A 19698-nucleotide genomic window follows, 5' to 3' on the forward strand; every position below is an offset into this window, starting at 1 on the left:
GCCGAGGGAGAGGGCGGCGCTGATTGGCTGTCGGCGCGGGGATATAAAGGCGGCGCAGGCGGTGCCCGGATCTCTTCCGCCGCCATTTTCTCCCCCGCGCAGGTCTCTGCTGTCTCCGCCGATCGCCTGAGCAGTTTCCCGCCGCCTTCGCCCCGCCATGGAGGACGCGACCGAGATGAGCGGCGGCCCGGAGGAGTTCGCCGAGGGCTCTAAGATCAACGCGAGCAAGAACCAGCAGGACGACGGGTAAGGCCGGCGGAGGGGAGGTAGGGAGGGGGGCGGGTGGTGGTCGCGCCTCCATCTCCCCCATCCGCCTGCCTGGGCCGTGAGGGGGGCAGCGGCGGGGGGGAGGGGGGGGCTGGCGGAAGATGTCGGGCTCCGTGGGGGCAGGACGGGACCGGGCGGGGCGGGGCCTCCCCCTCCGCCACGCTAATGACCGCGCCCGCCTTTGTGTCCCGGGCTGGTGACCCGGTTTCCGTGGGGCGAAGCGGGGGGGGGGGGAGAAGCTGCCGGTGAGGCGCGTGACGTCACCGGCAGCCTATGGGCGCGCGCGCCGCTGGCGGGCTCCACGCGGCCCGCCTGTAGCGGGGGAGGCCGGGCCCGGCCGGGCCCCGCGGGGCTCCCTGAGCGGCGGGGAGGGCCCGGGGTGGCCGCCTGAGGGCCTGGGGCTTGCGGCGTGCTGCGGCCGTGCGTGTATTCGTATGTGCTTATTGCGTTTCAGGAAAATGTTTATTGGAGGCCTCAGCTGGGACACCAGCAAGAAAGACTTGACAGAGTATCTCTCTCGGTTTGGTGAGGTTGTGGATTGTACGATTAAGACAGACCCGGTCACGGGGAGGTCGAGGGGGTTTGGGTTCGTGCTCTTCAAGGACGCTGCCAGTGTGGAGAAGGTGGGTGGCTTTACGGTGGATCCGTGGCGCGAAGCCTGGCCCTGTCGCTGTAGTGGTCTGAGACTGTGTTTCCTTGTGTTGCTGCTCAGGTGTTGGAGTTGAAGGAACATAAGCTGGATGGGAAGCTAATAGACCCAAAAAGGGCGAAAGCTCTAAAAGGGAAGGAGCCGCCAAAAAAAGTGTTCGTTGGTGGGTTGAGCCCAGATACATCTGAAGAACAGATTAAGGAGTACTTTGGCGCTTTTGGCGAGGTATGGTATGATGGTGTACAATAACAGCTCTCTTTTTCAAGCGCGGTGCTGCCTCAGTCTTCAGGCAGAAGATTTTGTGAGGGAAAGAGCTGGCTCAGGCTTACATAAGGCTCAGGCTTACATAAAGCTGGGAGCTGTTGAAACTGCATACGTGTTAAAGACTCCGTAGTGCGATGGGCTGGTTTACAGCTGTCAGAAGCAGTTGGCATAGACATCGGGCTGCCTGATGGTAGCCTAAAAAGCAGCTTGTGGATTTCATGCATTTCTGATGGGTACTTTTGATTTCAGATTGAAAACATTGAGCTTCCCATGGACACAAAGACAAATGAGAGAAGGGGCTTCTGTTTCATCACGTACACAGATGAAGAGCCAGTAAAGAAGTTACTAGAAAGCAGATACCATCAGATTGGTTCAGGCAAGGTACGGAACCTGTCATTCTTAGCACACAAAAGGCTACCTCTGTGGGCTTCCCTGAAAGCAACTCGTAAAATGGCCTTGAAATTCTTGATGAGTTAAGAATCTCTGTCTTCACAGTGTGAGATCAAAGTAGCACAGCCCAAAGAAGTATACAGGCAACAGCAGCAGCAGCAGAAAGGAGGAAAAAGCAACACGGCTGGTGGACGAGGAGGTGGCCGGGGGCGTGGACGGGGTGAGTGGTGTAGATGTTGAAATTAAAGTAAATACTTCAGTGTCTGACACTTGTACCAAACACCAAGATACTTGTAGATGTTCTGGGGTTTGGCCTGCACGGAGATCTGATATTTAAATTGAACAGGAAGAGAAAGCAGGCTGTTGGTAAATACCACCATGTTGGTGGTTGTGATTGCTCGTGGCAGCTTAAGAATCTCCACTTGCACTCAAGCAGTGAGTGGCAAGCTGGATGTAGGGTGCTTTTGTGTCCCCACCGTGGGCAGCGTAGCTGAATGTGCTGTGTGGTTATCCTTTCACTGGAAGGGCTGTGGGGTTGGTTGGCTTGTGGGCCAGAAACCATGAGCTGAACAGGAAGACAGTCACTTTCCGTCTTAGATGGATGAGGAGCAATCAGTTGTTGCCTTGCAAATTAATGCATCTTGGTCTTAAACAGTCAAGCAGTCACAGCCAGTGCAATGCTGTAAAGCTGGTCCTGTGGTATAATTGAAGTCTGAAGGCAATTAGTGATCCAAAATGGAAGTTACGGGCAAACAGCTGGAGCTGCTGGAGCACACACCTGCAGTTCTGTGTTGTGCTTTTCCTGTCTGCTTTATGAGTGGAGCTGCTTGCTGCCTTTCTCTAGTGGTGGTGTGGGTGATAAGATCATGGATTGACATGATTGTAGGGGTTGGAAGGGATCTCAAGAGATACCGGGTCCAGCCCCCCTGCCAAAGATCTTACGACCCGTTTCTTGTATCTAAATGAGATGCCCTAATTCTCTTCAGAAAATTATTGGGGGTTTTGGGGAAGCTGGGAGGACTCTTAAATCATAATTCTGGCATAGAAAGGTTGCTGTAGAAAGACAGATGAAGTGGTGTAGGAGAGGTGTGAAAAAATGAGATCATAACTTAGAAATGCTCTACTTGGTTTCAGGTCAGGGACAAAACTGGAATCAAGGATTTAATAACTACTACGATCAAGGGTACGGCAACTACAACAGCGCTTACAGTGATCAAAGCTACAGTGGCTATGGAGGATATGACTACTCTGGGTACAACTACCCCAATTACGGATACGGGCCAGGATACACAGATTACAGCGGTGAGTGGATTTGATCTCATTCCAGATAATAACAGCCTGCATCTTAAACTTGTTCTGTAACACCTATTGCAACACGTGGCTCTGAGGAGTAGCCCTGTTGGGGTGCTGTATGGGAATGGTCTCCTTCACAGTTATATTTTAATGCTTTTGGGGTGTTTGTGCCTCCCCCCCCACTCTGTGTTACTACAGGTCAGCAAAGCACATATGGAAAGGCATCCCGTGGTGGAGGCAATCACCAAAACAACTACCAGCCGTACTAAAGCAGTACTTTTCCTTGAGGAAACAGGTGTGTACATGAGCGCCAGGTCCACTCTGAGAATGTCTAATCTAATTTAAAGATCAATAGACAAATGAAGAGTAAAAACTTACCTAGCATGACTTTTCCTTTAATTAAGCTTTTGTTAACTTTAAAAAAGACCTTTTTTTTTAAACCAGCTTTGCCTACAGTGTCTATAGATCTTTAACTTTGTTAAAAACGTGACTTTATCTTCTTTAGTACTTCAGAAAAACATAAGAGTTTTTCTGTTTTGCGTTGTGTACCAGGTGGTCTAGAGGAATAATTAAAACTTATTAGAAGTATTAACAGGTAAAGTACTGAAATGGGTACAACTTAAGGAAAACAAGAATGTTGTTTTCTAACTCTGACATTATACCTTGTTTGTACCCGCCAGCGGGAACTTCATTGCAGGCCGTGTGTCACCCTGACCACGTCTATCTCTGGGGTCGCACGTTGCAGGCAGAGCGCAAGGCATACACCAGAAAACGCTGTCCTGTGGTATGGTCTCTTCCAACTTCATGTACCAGCGTAAAGATTAAAGTGGAAAACTTCAGACTTTGGCTTCTTTTTTTTTAATCTTTTTGGAGATTTAAGTGTCTTTTTTAACTTAAATGGTTTTTTACAGGAGTTTTAAAGTACATAAATGCCTTTACAGCTTAATCATTTGGTCTTCTGTTTAGTGTTGTATTTCAATTGTGGAACCTCATTTTAAGTGTGCATTCTTTAAGATTTAATGCTTGCTTTTTTCTTTTTATAGCTAATAGTGAAATCTGCAAACCAAAACGAACTTTTAAATCTGGAAAAAAAACCGTTTAAAGATCATATGCACGTGGACTGTTGGAACTAAAATCGGCCTGATGACTTGTGTTTGCACAGCAGTCATTCAGATGGATAAACAGACAATCAGAAACCTTTCTGGCAGTGTTTCCAGTGGGGAAAAACCACCCCCAAAATAAAAACTACTGATCCAGAGCCTGATTAATAGTTGAAATTGGATGTGTGGCATTCTGGAACAGCTTCCTGAATGGCTGTATTTGGGAAGATAAATTGTTGATGGGTAACAAAACCTCTTGGGTTACCTCAATTATATATGCATATGATCTTTAACAGTGAAGAAAGGAATATATAGAAGACTTAAAGCAGTTCATGAAAATGGACCTTTTAACGATCCTTGTGGTAGCTTGCACAGATCTGACATGGGGTGTTTCTCTCTCTATTTCTTTAGGTAGAGATACTGCAACAAAGCCATCTTGCAGCGCATCCTGAGCTGAGTGAAGGGTGGTCTCCGTGAGAGGAAATGACTATTTTGTAAAAGACTTTTAGTGTACGACACACGACTGTGTCCCAACTGTACATAGCAGCCCCCCACTAGTTTTCTTTTATGGTTTTTACTTTTTTCTTTTTTTTTGCCATTCATGTTATGACACAACGTGGACTTTGTGTTTATACAAACTTTTATTTGTATGATTTCATGTTAAAGGATTCTCTAATAAATGCTTACTTAAGTGAGTGTGTAGCCTTGCTGTTAGCTGCCAGTGTACAGTGGTGTAACTGTACTTTTACACTTGCATAGAGGAGCAGGTACCTTTCTGGAGATAAATGTCTCAAGATAAGAGTTGTGCATACAGGTCAGTACATCCTGCTCTGTTTTTCTTCCTCACCTGTCTTGAGAGCACCACAGTGCCTCAAGTTAGCATTGCAGAGGAAGACAGCAGCGTTGTCTCCTGACATCTACAGAAAATAGTGATACACAACTGCAGCAGCACCTTTTTTTGTGCTGATCTGCACTGCTGGATGGCTTGGAGGGTGAGATCTGTATCCCCTTTCAATGCTGTTCACATACTTGGCCTTGATTGCATATTCAAGAACCTGTAACTTAGTTTACCTTCCATAGTCACCATTCCCTGTCTATTAGTTGTCAGTTTGGCAACTAGTTTCTGTACAAGTTGGTATCTATTCCTTCAAGTTGGATCCTGCACTGGGCTCAGGCTGGACCATCAAACAGGTTTCCCATCTTGTGTATGTTCGCAAGGGGCATAAAAACCAAAACAGAGGAGGGGGGGGGGAAATGCCTTAACCAGCTGTTGTTCCCTGGGTAGGAAGAGAGCTGGGATGGGTAATGGAGCAGTGGTGCTTCCCCTGTGCCCAAAGAATTGTAGAAGGTTGTTCCTGCAGTGCAAGTAGCTAGTCATGCATGGAAAATAAACTGCTTGTCAGCAGAGCAGAAGGGAACAGTATAGGGGAGAGAACTGGCCTTGGAACTGGTGAAATGCGGGGTAGGGGCGTCTGAAAGCTTCCCCACCATCCTGTCAGTGTTTACTTCTCTCTCAGGAGCTGGGTGTTAGTGGGGCAGAGCAGCACCCCAGAACTGCGCGGTGTCAGCCCTGGCGTCGGGTGAGACCGCATGCTCACCCCCCTGGCTGCAAACCAGTGCTAGTGCACAACCCCCTCCCGCCGAAGAGGTAACGGCGTTAGTTTAACGTGTAGTTTATAAACTCTGGTTTTACGGCGCTGGTGAGGCCGGGGCTGTCCCCAGCGTGCCGCGGGGCTCAGAACAGGCTCAGGCGGCCCCCCCGGCCAGGCGCCAGGCCGCTGCCGGCTCAGAGAGCGGCCCGCCCGGCCCCGCTTCGAGCCGCCGCGGACAAGCGGGGCCGGGGCCGGGCCCGGCGGCTCCCCCCGCCTGGCGGGACGGCGAACGCGGCGCCCGCCGGCGCCGCCCCCCCCCTCCCTCCGCCGCCGCGTCTCCCCGGGAGGCGGTGTCACGTGGCCGCGCCGCCGCGCTCCTTCCGCCCGCCATTTTAGGTTGAGTCGGTGCCGGCGCCATTAAAAAAAAGCGAAGGAAATAGAGGCGGGCTCGGTGCGCTGGTCCCGGCGCCGGGGCCGAGAGCGGGGACAAGGCCTCGGCGGGAAGGAAGCGGCGGGAGGGAGTGGGGGGCGTCGGCGGAAAGGGGCGGTGGGCGGTCGCCGGTCAGCCGCCGCAGCGGCGGCGCCGCCATGTCGGAGCAGCAGTTCGCCATGGACACGGCGGCGGCGGCGGGCGCCGGAGGCAGCTCGGCGGAGCCGGCGGAGCAGCCTGAGGGCCTGGCGGGGGCTGGGGCGGGGAGCGCCGACGGGGGAGGTGGTAGCGGCGGCGGCGGCGGCGGGATCGAGTCGGAGGGAGCCAAAATCGATGCCAGCAAGAACGAGGAGGACGAGGGGTGAGCGCTGCGGGCACCCCGCGGCTTTTGTCTCCCGCGCGGTGGTGCCGGTGGGGTGGGAGCCGGGGCACGGCGCCCCCCGGCCCGGCCCGGCCCGGCCCGGTGCCGCCCCGTTCGCCGCTCTGTTTGTTTACTTGGCGCCGCGGCGACGTCACGTACCGGGCCGGCGGGGGCGGGCCGGCGGCGGGGCAAGGCCACCTCCGCCTTCCCGTCTGCCGGGCTACCGGGCCGTGAGGAGCGGGGCCGAGTCCCCCCCGCAGTACCGCCGCCCGGAGCTGGGCCGAGCTGCTCGTCCCGGCAGCGGAGCGTGTGGGCCGGTGGCCGGTGGCTTCCCGGCGGGAAGCGGAGCCCGGTGCGCCCCTTGGAGCGCGGCGCCGGGTCGGTGGTGTCGTTCGTTGGCTCTTGGGGGGTTGCGAGGGGCTGGGGGTGATACCGCGCTCTGGGTCGGGTTGGAAATCGGCTGGAGCGGCGCTGTCACGGAGCTCCAGAGGCTGCCGGGGGCGGGGGGGAGGTTCACGGCGGTTGGCGGTGACCGGTGTGTGCGCCGGATCACGGGCTTGGGTGGGTTTGTTTAGCGAGTCTTTTCATGGGTCACAGACTCCCAGCCTGGTTTGGATGGGAAGGGACCTCAAAGCCCATCTAGTCCCACTCCCAGCCAGGGAGTGGGAGGCAGGGACACCTCCCTTAGGGTGCCCAAAGCCCTATCCAACCCGGTCTTGAGCCCTACCAGGGATCCAGGGGCTCCCACAGCCTCTCTGGGCACCCTGTGCCAGGGCCTCCCTGCCTTCATAGTGAAGATTTTTTTCCTCTTGGATCTGAGTGTCCCCTTGTTCAGCTTAAAGCCATCATCCCCTGTCCTGTTGCTACACAAACAGTCCATCTCCAGCTTCCTCATAGGTCCCTGTAGCTCAGTGGAGGGAATACTCAAGGTTGCAGTCACTCACAGTCACCCTATGGCATGAACAGAAATGAGGCACGTTGATTTCGTCCCCCACCCAAACCATTCCTCTTCTCGTGAAACTTGCTGTGAGAACTGTGACACTGTAAGAACGGAGGCAGCTTTTCATCTTCTGAAGGTCTCTGCCTGGTGCTGGGCGTGGGGCAGGGTAGATTTCATACAGCAGATGTAATTCACATGTAATAAATCCAGTTACAGGACAAGTTACTGCTGTATGCTGTGTCCTGTCAGGGCAAGAAAAGAAATCCAAGCTGCAGGTCTGGTTTTTACTGAGAGAAAACAAACAGATTAAAGGAAGACTAGGGGGAATGGATTAAAACTAAAGGAAGGAAGGTTTAGATTAGATATTAGGGGGAAGTTTTTTACAGTGAGAGTGGTGAGGGGCTGGAAGGGGCTGCCCAGAGAGGGGGTGGGTGCCCCGTGTCTGGGGGTGTTCCAGGCCAGGTTGGCTGGGGCCCTGGGCAACCTTGTGTAGCTCCAGGCCTGGAGGTTGGTGTCCCTGGCTGTGGCAGGGGGTTGGAGCTCTGTGCTCCTTGGGGTCCCTTCCAACCCATGCCATTCTGTGATTCTATGATGACTACTACTGTGTTCTGTAAAGAGCTGCTGCCTTACTTTCCTGAGTGTCTTCCTCCTTCTGGAATAACCAGGGATGCTGCTGAGAGCAAGGAGAGAGAGCAGGAGCTCTTTTTGAGTGTTTTGCTAGGGTTACTGAAAACTTGGGCTGTTATTGTTACTCCTTACCTGCTGCTTAAGGGCTTTAAGCACCTCTGCAGTTTGCATTCTGCGTTTTTCCTTTGAATCACACCTACCAAAGGGTTTTAAGCCTGTCTAGGAGAAGCTGTCACCGAGCGGTGCAGTGATGTTGGTCAGGGACTGCACGTGGCATACATTGATTTGTAGTTCAGTGTTTGGACCTGTCAGTTCTTGCTGTAGTGCTGGGTAATGCTGCATGGGAGCAGGAGTGTTTTGATGGCTTTCTTGGTAGTAGGGGGAAGGCAGCACATCCTTGGTACATTGGTGTTTCCTTGGTGTTAGGAATTGGAGACGGTGTCTTCAGGAAAAAAACCCCAGTTCACAGGTTGTGGTGGTTTCACCCCAGCTGAGAGCTGAGATCCACACAGCTGCCTGCTCCTTAAAGGAAAAGAGCAGGGAAGAGGGAAGGGGGGGAGGTGAGAGGCAAGGGAAGGGAAAAGGAAGGGGTAAATAACCCCAAAACCAAGAAACTAAGAGGCCCGTGGGTTGGGATAAGGACAGTTTACTAAGATAACAGAAAGATACAATGTAACAATGCTAACAGGACTTTAGAGCAAAAATATATGAAGCTGTTGGTACCCAATGCAGTTTCTCACCGAACCCACAGCTCAGGCCGTGCCACCCAGAGCCGTCCCAGAACCCGACCGTCCCCCAAGAACCGCGCGTCCCGGAGCCACCCCAGGCCTTCCTCCCGTCAGCCCCCGATATCCTGGGCAGGACGTAACTGGCGTGGAATACTCTCTTTGGTCAGTTGGGTCACCTGTCCTGGCTTCACCCCTCCTTTCTCATGAATAGAGAAATACAAAGAGCTGAGAAAGTCCTTGACTGTCTGAGAGCAACTAAAAACATCAGGGTGTTATCAGCACTGCTTCCGTTTTAACTGCCAAACATCCGCTGCTACAAATGTAGTTAACTCCATCCTCACCAAAACCAGGACACAGGTTCTTCTGCCCTCAGATCTCCTTGGTGAGAACTGTGGACTTGAGAATTGCAGAATCCAACCATCCCCCTACCACTTTTATTACTCACTAATTCTCTCTGAGAGAAGAAATCTCTTTGAGAGAAGAAATTTCTCCTCATTTCTACCCTGACCCTGCCCTGGCACAACTTGCAGCCATTCCCTCTTGTCCTGTCGCTGGGTATCTGTGAGAAGAGGCAGAGCCCCAGCTCCCCACAACCTCATGTCAGGGAGTTGTAGAGAGTGAGGAGGTCTCCCCTCAGCCTCCTCTTCTCCAGGCTGAACACCCCCAGCTCCCCCAGCCTCTCCTCATAAGAGTGAAAAATCCACATCACCAACTGCCACACAGCATCCTGGCTGTTCTGCTGGAGAAGGACCAAAGCCACTTGCCATGGTGACGTCTGTGTTGTTCAGCTAAGTCTGAAGTTTGAGAGCAGCTTTCCCAGTACACTTCTGGTAACGTCCTGGGGAAAACTGTGTGTGCTGATGTGATTGACACCAGCCAAGCTGTGCTTTGGGAGACACAAGTATTGAGCAGCTGAGGGAGCTGGGGGTGTTGAGCCTGGAGAAGAGGAGGCTGAGGGGAGACCTTCTCCCCACCTCCACTGCCCTGCCAGGAGGGTGCAGAGAGGTGGGCGATGGTCTCTTCAGCCAGGGGACAGGAGATGGGACGAGGGGGAATGGGCTCAAGCTGCCCCAGGGCAGGGTCAGCTCAGCTGGGAGGGAAAAGTTCTTCCCTGGCAGAGTTGCGGGGCTGTGGCACAGGCTGCCCAGGGAGGGGGCTGAGTCCCCAGCCCTGGGTGTGTTTAACAGCCGGGGAGATGAGGTACTGAGAGATCTGGGTCAGCACAGGACAGGAACGGTTGGGTTCCATGGGCTTGAAGGGCTTTTCCAACCTGGGGACTCTGGGATTCTGTATTTCACAAGCTTGTGGCAGCACCTCAGTTTTTGTGCTCATGTTTGTGCTGTAGCCTTCATCTCAGTTTTGCAGTGGAGCAGGAAGTTCATCAACTTCTGCAATGACAAGCTGAAGAGGTTGTGTTTTGCTGCTCCATAACTGGGCATGGATAATCCTGAGGGCTGTCAGCTTGCAACATGTGTTCCTGGGCTGTCATGTGCTTAGTGATGCAACAGCAAGGTTTGGTACATTAATGCTGATTGTTAATGAACATAAACCAGGTTTGGTGTGTTAATGGGTTGTTGATAACTGAAAACCAATGTTTTGCAAGTGTGGACCATTTTTTTTCCATATCAGTCCTGAAGACAATAAGATGTAACACTAAAGAGGGGTTTTGGTACTTTATTGATGAGGTACCAGTGGGAAAAGTGGAGAGAGGGATGGGAAATCAGTGCTCCCATTTATAGAGTTCAGGATTATCTTTTTCTATAGGAAGATCTGAAGGTCCTGAACCTCCTCACTTGTCAGAAGCTGAATGCTCATTAATTCCCTAAGAGCACAGCTAGTTCAACAGTTGGCTCACAGGAGCAGCTCTTGATTTGAGAGCTTGACTTGTAGAAGTACAATGCAATAGCATGTGACAGGCAGAAATGTTTGTGTCTGGAAAGTGGAGGAGTTGGGAACGTGCTGAAGTGTTTCCTCAGATTTTCTGGTAACTCTGAGTGTGGAATGTGTTGGTACAATGAAAACAGACAGGGATGTGGAGAACGTGTCTTCATAGAGCATCATGGATCAAGGCACCATCACAGTCACAGAGCTGAAGGGGTTGGAAGTTCAACCCCCCTGCCAAAGGACCATCCCTGGGGTTTTTATGTTTTTTTTTTCCTTGGTGTTTGGTTTTGGGCTTTTTTTTTTTTTTTTTGTAGCCTGCTAAAGTGGTGTGATGATCATTACTTGATTCCAAAGCTTCTGAAGGTACAAGCTGTGATCAGAGTTACTGGTCCCCTGGGTAGCACATTGGGAAGATGTTCTCATGATTGTATTGCATTATGCTGGGTGTTTATGTCACGGTGTTGGGAGGAAAGGTAGCTTTGAACCATCCAATACTTTCCTTTTTTTAATGCTTTCTGGGGAAGGGGGCTTGACTAAACCTTTCTTTGAGCTTCCTAAGACTGGCCTAGGTCCAGGCCAGACTGTGCATAAATGCTTCTGTTTAAGTGCACTGCCTCACAGATCTGTTCTGCCTGTGTTTGTTTGCTGAGTGGTTGTGTGGAGGCTCCACAGATAATGGAATTAAGCCTGTGGTGGGGATGTAAGGAAGCAGTAAAATACCTTCTTGTCTCTTTGGAGTTTCTTGGGGTAGCAGAGTAAACAGCTTGTTGTGGTTTAAGCCAAGCCAGCAACCAAGAGTGACACAGCAGCTTGCAGTGTGATGGGGGGGAGAATCAGGAGGGTAAAAGTGAGAAAACCGAAGTAAGACAAGGAGTTCATTGCTCACTCCTCACGGGCAGGAGTTCAGTGTCCCCAGGGAGGCAGGGCTCTCATGTTAATGGTTACTTGGGAAGATGGGCACCATCACTCCCAAATGTCCCCCCCTTCTCCTTCTTCCCCCAGCTTTCTGTGCTGAGCATGTCATATGGTATGGAGTATCCCTTTGGTCACTGGGGTCAGCTGTGTCCCCCAGCTACTTGCTGGTGCAGGGTGTGAGTAGCAGCCTCTGGCTCTATGTAAGCACTGCTCAGCGGTCACCAAAACAGCCCTGTGTTATCAGCAGAGTTTTCAGCACAAACCCAAACCCCAGCCCCATACCAGCTACTGTGACAAGAATTAACTATCCCAGGCAAAACCAGCTGCCACAGAAGATAGTGCAGAACTGTGTACACATGAAATCCTTATCTAATCTGGCCAGGATCATTCAGCCAGCCTCTCCAAAAGCGCTGGCCTGTGTGGGTAGCATCACTGATAAAATTCTGCTGTTCCTTACAGGAGGTAACTAAGTTCATTAGGGCCACAGAGACGCTCAGAGAGCTGGAGCAGCTCCCCTATGGAGAGAGGCTGAGGGAGCTGGGCTGGTTCAGCCTGGAGAAGGGAAGGCTGTGGGGGGACCTCAGTGCAGCCTTCCCATCCCTGAAGGGAGCAGAGGAACAGGAGGGGAATCAGCTTGTTCAAGGGCAGAGACTGGCAGGACAAAGGGGATGGGGTGAAGCTGGAGGAGGGAAGGGTTAGAGGAGATCTCAGGGGGAAGTTGTTTGCAGAGAGAGTGGTGAGGGGCTGGAAGGGGCTGCCCAGAGAGGGGGTGGGTGCCTCGTGTCTTGAGGGTGTTCAGGGCCAGGTTGGCTGGGGCCCTGGGCAACCTTGTGTAGCTCCAGGCCTGGAGCTCTGTGCTCCTTGGGGTCCCTTCCAACCCCTGCCATTCTAGGATTCCATGATTCTAAAGCTTGACAGCCCAGGATTTGGGTCAATACACTGACAGATGAACCATCTTCTTCTAACAGGAAGATGTTTATCGGCGGCCTTAGCTGGGACACCACCAAGAAGGACCTGAAGGACTATTTCTCTAAGTTTGGTGAAGTTGTAGACTGCACCCTGAAGTTAGACCCCATCACCGGGCGGTCCAGAGGCTTCGGCTTTGTGCTCTTCAAAGAGTCGGAGAGCGTAGATAAGGTAACGGTGCTGCCGATCAGCCTGGCCAGTTGTAGGCAGCAGCCATACAGCACTTGGATGATGAGATATATATACATAGGTATAGTTGCTTGTACATGATCTGTTAAAGGCAATTCTGGGATACAATATATTTAAGATGCTTATTAAAATGTTTTTTTCCTAAACCTCCTTAGTCATGACACAACAGCCAAGACCAGCAGCTGTGCCCCAAGTATGGCTTTGGGTATTTACAGGGCAAGCCACTGGGCTTGAGTGCTTAAAAGTACTGTATAAAAAATGTCCTCTGCCTAAAAAAGTAGGAATTTACAAAGAGCTTCCAAGTCTTTGCGTTTCAGAGCTGCAGTCTCAACCCCTAGAGTAGAACCAGATAGATCTGGGCTTTATCCAAGCAAAAAATACCTGTTAACTTTTCTAAAATGCTGTTGAGGCAGCACACTGAAAGGTTCTCACCTTCACTGACCTTTCGTGGTACCTAAAGCACAGATTGTGGACTGGATGAGGTTTGGGGTGGGATTGTAGAGGACTTTTCTCAGAAGGGTTAGATTCTCACTGCCCTTGGGTGATTTGTGGCTCCAGGCTGCTCTTGAAAGGCTTGGTGAGAACTCTGTCAGTGATTAGCAGTCAAAATCATGGAACTGTTTGGTTTTGTGTGATAAATTATCACAGTAATCAAGCTTTGAAATCAAAGCAATTGTGTTAACAAAACCTGTGAGTTAGAAAACTGAGCCTTGCTCAAAACATCAGAGAAATGTTTAGCAAACCATGAGTAAGATCATGTTTTTATTTTCCACAGGTCATGGACCAGAAGGAACACAAGCTCAATGGAAAGGTCATTGATCCAAAAAGAGCAAAAGCCATGAAAACAAAAGAACCCATTAAAAAGATTTTTGTTGGGGGCTTATCTCCAGACACACCTGAGGAGAAAATAAGGGAATACTTTGGAGGTTTTGGTGAAGTATGTGGTGAAATAAGCTACTTACACTTGTCATGCTTGTTCTGTCCTTGTAGATTGAGTGATAAAAAGCAGCCTCCAAACACGACCTGTAAGCTGAATGGCCACTGTAGCTCTGTGTGTCTCTGTAGTCAGAATGTTAGTGCTAGTTGTGTTAATAACAGGTTTTGAGTCGCTTGAACTGGATTAGTGGAAGGAGGAGCTGGGATAAGTCAGAGTTGGGAGCTGCTTCATGGGGTGTCTGACAGTCCTGACTGGGACAGGCACGGGAGGTGAGGTTTTTGAGCTGAGGTGCTCTTCCTTCACCCCAGCTGCTGTCCTGTGGCACAGATCCAGACAGCTTGTCTAAACCCTTTGCAACTGTACAGCCTCCATCTGTCTCTGTCCCCAGTTTCTGGTGGTGCAGATGAACAATATACCACTGCAGTCCTTAAAAACTCTCTGTGTGGGAGTTTGGGACAGCTGCTGCTTCCTTGTTGGTTCTCAGATGCTGCTGGCATGGGGACATAACTCTTAGTCAGAGAATTTGGTTGTCAAATGCCTGCTGTCTCACTGCCTTAGAGTCACTGCACTCTGGACTATCAACTTTACTGTTTGCCCAGGCCTAAACCTTGTGTGCCAGATGGAAGGAGAACTTTGTGGATGTACTTGAGTGTAAAATGTGATCCTGTTAAACAGAATTTTAGCTCAGAGATCATCCATAACACTGCTGTGTGCTTGCACAAAGCTAATACCCTCTGAAGGAGGCACATCCAGATTAAATAATTCTAGTTAAAAAGAATTCTGACAGGTTGTATTAAGTGGCACAAATGGTGGGATAAAAGATCCAATTGCTGTCTTCTACCAGGTTGAATCCATAGAGCTCCCCATGGACAACAAAACTAACAAGAGGCGTGGATTTTGCTTCATTACGTTCAAGGAGGAGGAACCAGTGAAGAAAATAATGGAAAAGAAGTACCACAATGTTGGGCTTAGTAAAGTAGGTGGAGTTTTTCCTAAAGGCACTGAACTATGATGATAGAGGGCCTTGCCTTACCAGTTGTATCTGTTTAGGGTTAAGAGTCTGTGAGTGTTCTGTCTCAGGTGGAGGCAGTAAGGTTAGGAATAGATTACTGTTATCTTCTGAGCTGAGGGGGGGTTCTGGTGAGACTTTGTTCTGTGGGGAGAGGGCTGGGCTGAGGTGTGTGTGGTCCTTGTGAAGCTCCCCCTGCTCCACAGCTGTGTGCTCAAGGAGCCAGGTCATCGAATCACAGAGGTGTAGGGGTTGGAAGGGCCCTCCAGAGCTCATGGGGTCCAACCCCCTGCCAAAGCAGGGTCCCTAGGACAGGTCAGGGCTGGAATCTCTCCAGAGAAGGAGACTCCACACCCCCTGGGCAGCCTGGCCCAGGGCTCCCTCACCCTCACCAGGAAGAAGTTCTTCCCCACATTGGGGTGGAACTCCCTGTGCTCCAACTTGAGGCCATCGGCCCTTGTCCTGTCCCCACAGACCCTGAGAAGAGGCTGCCCATGTCCCCCTGTGTGCCACCCTTCAGCTGTTGATCCCCATTGATCAGATCCCCTCTCAGGCTGCTTCTCTGCAGGCTGAACAGCCCCAGCTCACTCAGCCTTTCCTCGCAGGGGAGATGCTCCAGGCCCTTCATCCCCTTCACAGCCTCCGCTGGACTCTCTCCAGGAGACCCCTGGCTGTTTTGTCCCAGGGAGCCCAGCACTGGACACAACACTCCAGGTGGGGCCTGGCCAGGTGCTGAGCAGAGGGGGAGGATCCCCTCCTGTGACCTGCTGGCCACACTCCTTTTGTTGCTCCCAAGGATCCCATTTGCCCTCTTACCCACCAGGGCACACTGCTGGCTTGTGGCCAGCCTGTCACCCAGCAGGACACAAAGAAACAAGCACTCTCAGAATGGTTCTGTGAGCAGGAGATGAGGAAACTTGAAGTGTTTTTACTTGATGTCTCTTACAACTATTTTCAAGTTGGAGAGTGTAAGACATCCATTTTTTTCAGGGAGAGCACCAGGGTGTCCAAATCCTATTTTCTACTTAGTATTCTGTAAGTTTAAGAATGGTTTGTGGGGGTTACCTTTGCTAATTGGATCTGACTTCTAACTTCCTTTTCAATTTCCAGTGTGAAATAAAAGTAGCCATGTCCAAGGAACAGTACCAGCAGCAGCAGCAGTGGGGGAGCCGAGGAGGGTTTGTCGGAAGAGCCCGAGGAAGAGGAGGAGGTGAGCTTGTGCTGCCGTGGCTCTGGGAAGGCAGGGCATGAGATCAAGCCTGCCCTGGTTCTGACCTTTGGCTCGTGTTGCAGGCCCCAGTCAAAACTGGAACCAGGGATACAGCAACTACTGGAATCAGGGGTATGGGAACTATGGCTACAACAGCCAAGGGTATGGAGGTTACGGAGGATACGACTACACTGGTTACAACAACTACTATGGATATGGTGACTATAGCAGTAAGTCTTGTTATAGAGTCCTAAGCTGTTTGTAAAGAAATTGCTGTTACAGATGCAGAAGACTTTAAAACATGCTGTTCAGGCTTTAAAGGGGTGGGAATGTTGCCTCTTTGGGTCCTAAGGGAGGGTATCCCCCAGCTTCCTTGGCTTTACAGCCCTGTGACCTGGTGAGAGACAGAGAGGGGGGCCCCCACTTTGGCTTTTTGCTTACAGCCTTGCTCTGTAGACAGGCTTCCTGAAGTGTTCCTTAAGAACAGAACATAGGTGAGAGGACTGCAGTGGAGCAGAGTGACCAGAGAGGCTGTGGGAGCCCCTGGATCCCTGGCAGGGCTCAAGGCTGGATTGGATGGGGCTTTGGGCACCCTGGGCTGGGAGGGGATGTTGCTGCCCTTGGCAGGGGGCTGGAATTAGATGGGTTTTGATGTCCCTTCTAACCCAGACCAGTCTGTGATGCTGTGATCGTGCAATACATGATTAAACTATCAGTCTACAAGAGGCTGTAGTGACGGGGCTGTGAGCTGCATTCACATGGCAGGCAGCTACATGGTGGCTGCGCTGTCATGCAAAGCAGGGGGGGATCTGCATCTGGGGGCATTTCCTGCCAGTCTTCTCAGGAAACTTGCTCTGCCTTGGTAAGGCAAGAAAGCCTTGCTGTTCTGGGATAAAGCGGGATTTCAGTGAATATGGTGGGGTTTCTCCCAGAGACTGGGATAAATCTTGATGTTCTAGAGAGGTTGAAGTTGTGGGTTGGGTGAAAACACTTTTGAGTAGTTTCCTAGAAACTCCTAATTTCACTTAGGAGTTGGGATGAGGGTGAGGTGTTTGAAAGCCACCATTGCTGGCAGCATTGATGCTTCCTTGAGAGCAGCCCTGCTGAGAAGGACCTGGGTGTCAAGGTGGGTGAGACACTTTCCATGGGCCAGCAGTGGCTTCTGCAGCTCAGAAGGGTGATGGGATCCTGGGCTCCATCAGCAGAGGGGTGGCAACAGGGACAGGGAGGGGATTGTCCCTCTCTGCTCTTCCCTGTGAGGCCCCAGCTGGAGTCCTGTGTCCAGAGCTGGGGCCCCCAGTGCAAGAGAGATGTGGGGCTGTTGGAGAGGGGGCAGAGGAGCCACGGAGATGCTCAGAGGGCTGGAGCAGCTCCCCTGTGGAGAGAGGCTGAGGGAGCTGGGCTGGTTCAGCCTGGAGAAGAGAAGGCTGTGGGGGGACCTCATTGCAGCCTTCCCATCCCTGAAGGGAGCAGAGGAACAGGAGGGGAATCAGCTTGTTCAAGGGCAGAGACTGGCAGGACAAGGGGGCTGGAGTGAAGCTGGAGGAGGGAAGGGTTAGAGGAGATCTCAGGGGGAAGTTCTTTGCAGAGAGTGGTGAGGGGCTGGAAGGGGCTGCCCAGAGAGGGGGTGGGTGCCCCGTGTCTGGGGGTGTTCAAGGCCAGGTTGGCTGGGGCCCTGGGCAGCCTTGTGTAGCTCCAGGCCTGGAGGTTGGTGTCCCTGCCTGTGGCAGGGGGTTGGAGCTCTGTGCTCCTTGGGGTCCCTCCCAACCCAGACCAGTCTGGGATTCTATGATTTCTTTGGAAACACTGTGGTCTCCAGCACTTTGTCTGACACCTTTCTGTTCTGTTTAGATCAGCAGAGTGGTTATGGGAAAGTATCTCGGCGAGGTGGCCATCAAAATAGCTACAAACCATACTAAATTATTCCATTTGCAACTTAACCCCAAACAGGTACGTCCTCAACACATACTTCCAGCTTTCTTGTGTAATAATAGCCATTTATTTTTATGTTTTTTTCTCAAATCTATATGGTAATGCTTTAAAATTTCACAGCACCCAGCCGTGCTTACTGTAATGTAACGTAATGACTTTGAGGATATAGAACACAGGTGCTCTTAAGCTTTGCCTTTTTGCCCTATAATTAACAGTAAAAATTAAAACAGGTAAAGTACTGCTAATGGGTACAAATTAAGGAATTGCAGGGAAACAATATTGCCTACTAACTCTGACATTTATACCTTGTTTGTACCCGCCAGCGGGAACTTCCTTGCAGGCCCCTGTGTCGCGCTGACTTCACGATTCTCACAGGCCCGCTCAATGCGGACAGGGTACGAGATGCTCACGCTCTCGAATGCTGCCGTTTGGTATGGTCTCTTCCAACATCCTGTATCAGCATTATAAAATAAAATGGGATACTTCCAGCTTTGCCTTCACTTATTTCTTTGCTTTTTTTTTTTATAAAAAAAAAAAAAACCAAAACACAACCTTATATATAATGTAATTTTAATGCGTTTTTTACAGGCCCAGTAAATGGTTTAAATACGTCAAGCTTACTGAATAATATTTTAACTTTGTTCTTCTAAGGATACAGCTTGTCTCTGGATTTTCCAGTCTTAATTTTATATTTTATTAATCTATTTAATGCTTGCTTTTCCCATTTATAGACATTGTAGCAGTAATTGCAAGAAGTTCTTGAGCTGAATTCCTGTTGTGTCGACTTCTCCTTAGCTTCCCAACACAATCCTATTACAATAGTTAACATTAACCTTTTCTTTTAGTTGTATTTTCTTAATGCCTAAGCTAATAATACTCTATAATCTCTAGTGGGTCGGCACAATGCTTAAACTTCTGGGCCCAAAAAGGTCTCTCCACCAAAATAAGTTTTGGTGGTGGTTATGGGTATTGCTGTAGCTGTTCTGTAACGTCCGACACTCAAAACACTTTCAAAGTAAATTTACAGCAGACAGTGAAAAACTTGGCTTAAGCTTTGGTGCACATGTGGATTTCCAGCTCATGGACTCTCCTGTTCAGCTTTAATTTTAAATAAAAAGCATATATTTACATGATTAATGTTGATATACCATATTTACATAGAGCGGGAAATAGGGGTATCTAAAATGCAGTTGTCTGTTAATAAAAACCAAAACAAAACACTACCAAATGAGCTTTCCACAGGATGACTTTGTCTTTTCTTTCTTCTAGGTGGAGACACGCAGTATTTTCTCATTGGAAGATTCATTTGAGGTGGCATATGCTACCTGCTAGTAGCAGTTCAGACTAATTATTTTGTACCAAGCCCATGAATTGGAAGTAAGACGTTGGGGTCTTCTGAAGTTTTGAGGGTTTTTTTCATTAAAACAAAGTTGCTTTCACAGTCTTATTTCTTAATTGCTATGCTTAACGAATCAAAGTTTGTTTTATCCCCCCTTTTCCTCAGTATTGTAGCACAAAAGTCTTGTGTTCCAAAAGCCCAGTGTGATGATGTCATGATGTAGTAGTGTCTTACTGGTTTTTTAATAAATCTTTTTGTATAAAGCTGCCTTGTCTCTTCGTTGCAAGGCTGGAGATGCCTGTGGAAGCTTGGAATGGGAAAAGCTGTTCCTGTTTCACAGCAGGTGTGGCACTGAAGGGATGGCATCAGGTAAGTACCACTGGGTTATAAAGGGTTCTTGTTTCCCAAAACCAGTTCTCTTCTTGCTGTGTGCCTTACAGGACAAAGATAGGCAGCCTTTTATTTTCTCCTTAAAACATAGTACAGAAGTAATGCTGGACTACAGGGAATGCTTAATAGAGTCTCTCTGCAGGGAGGGAATAAAGGGATAAAGGACCAGAATGAATGAATTTGTCCTCCAGGCAACAGCAAGGAAGGGCTGAGTTGGAGAGTTGGATGTGCTACTTAAAGGAGGGAGGGTGTCTGAGAGGAGTGAGGGTGCTGCAGACTGGCTCCT

The 19698-nt window shown here is 50.3% G+C and overlaps 2 protein-coding genes across 4 annotated transcripts; both read left to right on the plus strand.

Annotated features, from left to right (window-relative positions):
- The first annotated feature begins 87 nt into the window (after positions 1–87).
- HNRNPDL (heterogeneous nuclear ribonucleoprotein D like) lies at positions 88–4658 on the plus strand. 2 transcript variants are annotated; one of them, XR_014617428.1, is made up of 9 exons: positions 88–246; positions 722–890; positions 980–1141; positions 1430–1561; positions 1676–1790; positions 2705–2872; positions 3062–3158; positions 3544–3647; positions 4375–4658. XR_014617428.1 is itself a non-coding variant. In XM_084267053.1 (8 exons), exons 1-7 carry the CDS (start codon positions 158–160, stop codon positions 3130–3132), a joined length of 906 nt encoding a protein of 301 aa, XP_084123179.1. In that variant the 5' UTR covers positions 88–157; the 3' UTR covers positions 3133–3158; positions 4375–4658. The 2 variants fall into 2 exon arrangements, 1 of the variants encoding a protein (XP_084123179.1); XM_084267053.1 differs by lacking the exon at positions 3544–3647.
- A 1485-nt stretch (positions 4659–6143) lies between these two features.
- HNRNPD (heterogeneous nuclear ribonucleoprotein D) lies at positions 6144–19279 on the plus strand (the record flags this gene model as incomplete). 2 transcript variants are annotated; one of them, XR_014617427.1, is made up of 9 exons in its annotated part: positions 6144–6346; positions 12409–12577; positions 13371–13532; positions 14377–14508; positions 15652–15751; positions 15835–15981; positions 17603–17701; positions 18007–18114; positions 18953–19279. XR_014617427.1 is itself a non-coding variant. In XM_084267051.1 (8 exons), 7 exons carry the CDS (start codon positions 6144–6146, stop codon positions 17668–17670), a joined length of 981 nt encoding a protein of 326 aa, XP_084123177.1. In that variant the 3' UTR covers positions 17671–17701; positions 18953–19279. The 2 variants fall into 2 exon arrangements, 1 of the variants encoding a protein (XP_084123177.1); XM_084267051.1 differs by lacking the exon at positions 18007–18114.
- Positions 19280–19698: the final 419 nt, after the last annotated feature.

The sequence above is a fragment of the Gallinula chloropus genome (assembly GCF_964237585.1).
Source record: "Gallinula chloropus genome assembly, chromosome: 7".
NCBI lineage: Eukaryota > Metazoa > Chordata > Aves > Gruiformes > Rallidae > Gallinula > Gallinula chloropus.

Coding starts and splice junctions, on each gene's coding strand:
- HNRNPDL (XM_084267053.1), top strand. CDS start 158: ATGGAGGACGCGACCGAGATGAGCGGCGGCCCGGAGGAGTTCGCCGAG. Junction 1,142..1,429: donor ACTTTGGCGCTTTTGGCGAG/GTATGGTATGAT, acceptor TTTTGATTTCAG/ATTGAAAACATTGAGCTTCC. Junction 1,562..1,675: donor ATCAGATTGGTTCAGGCAAG/GTACGGAACCTG, acceptor CTGTCTTCACAG/TGTGAGATCAAAGTAGCACA.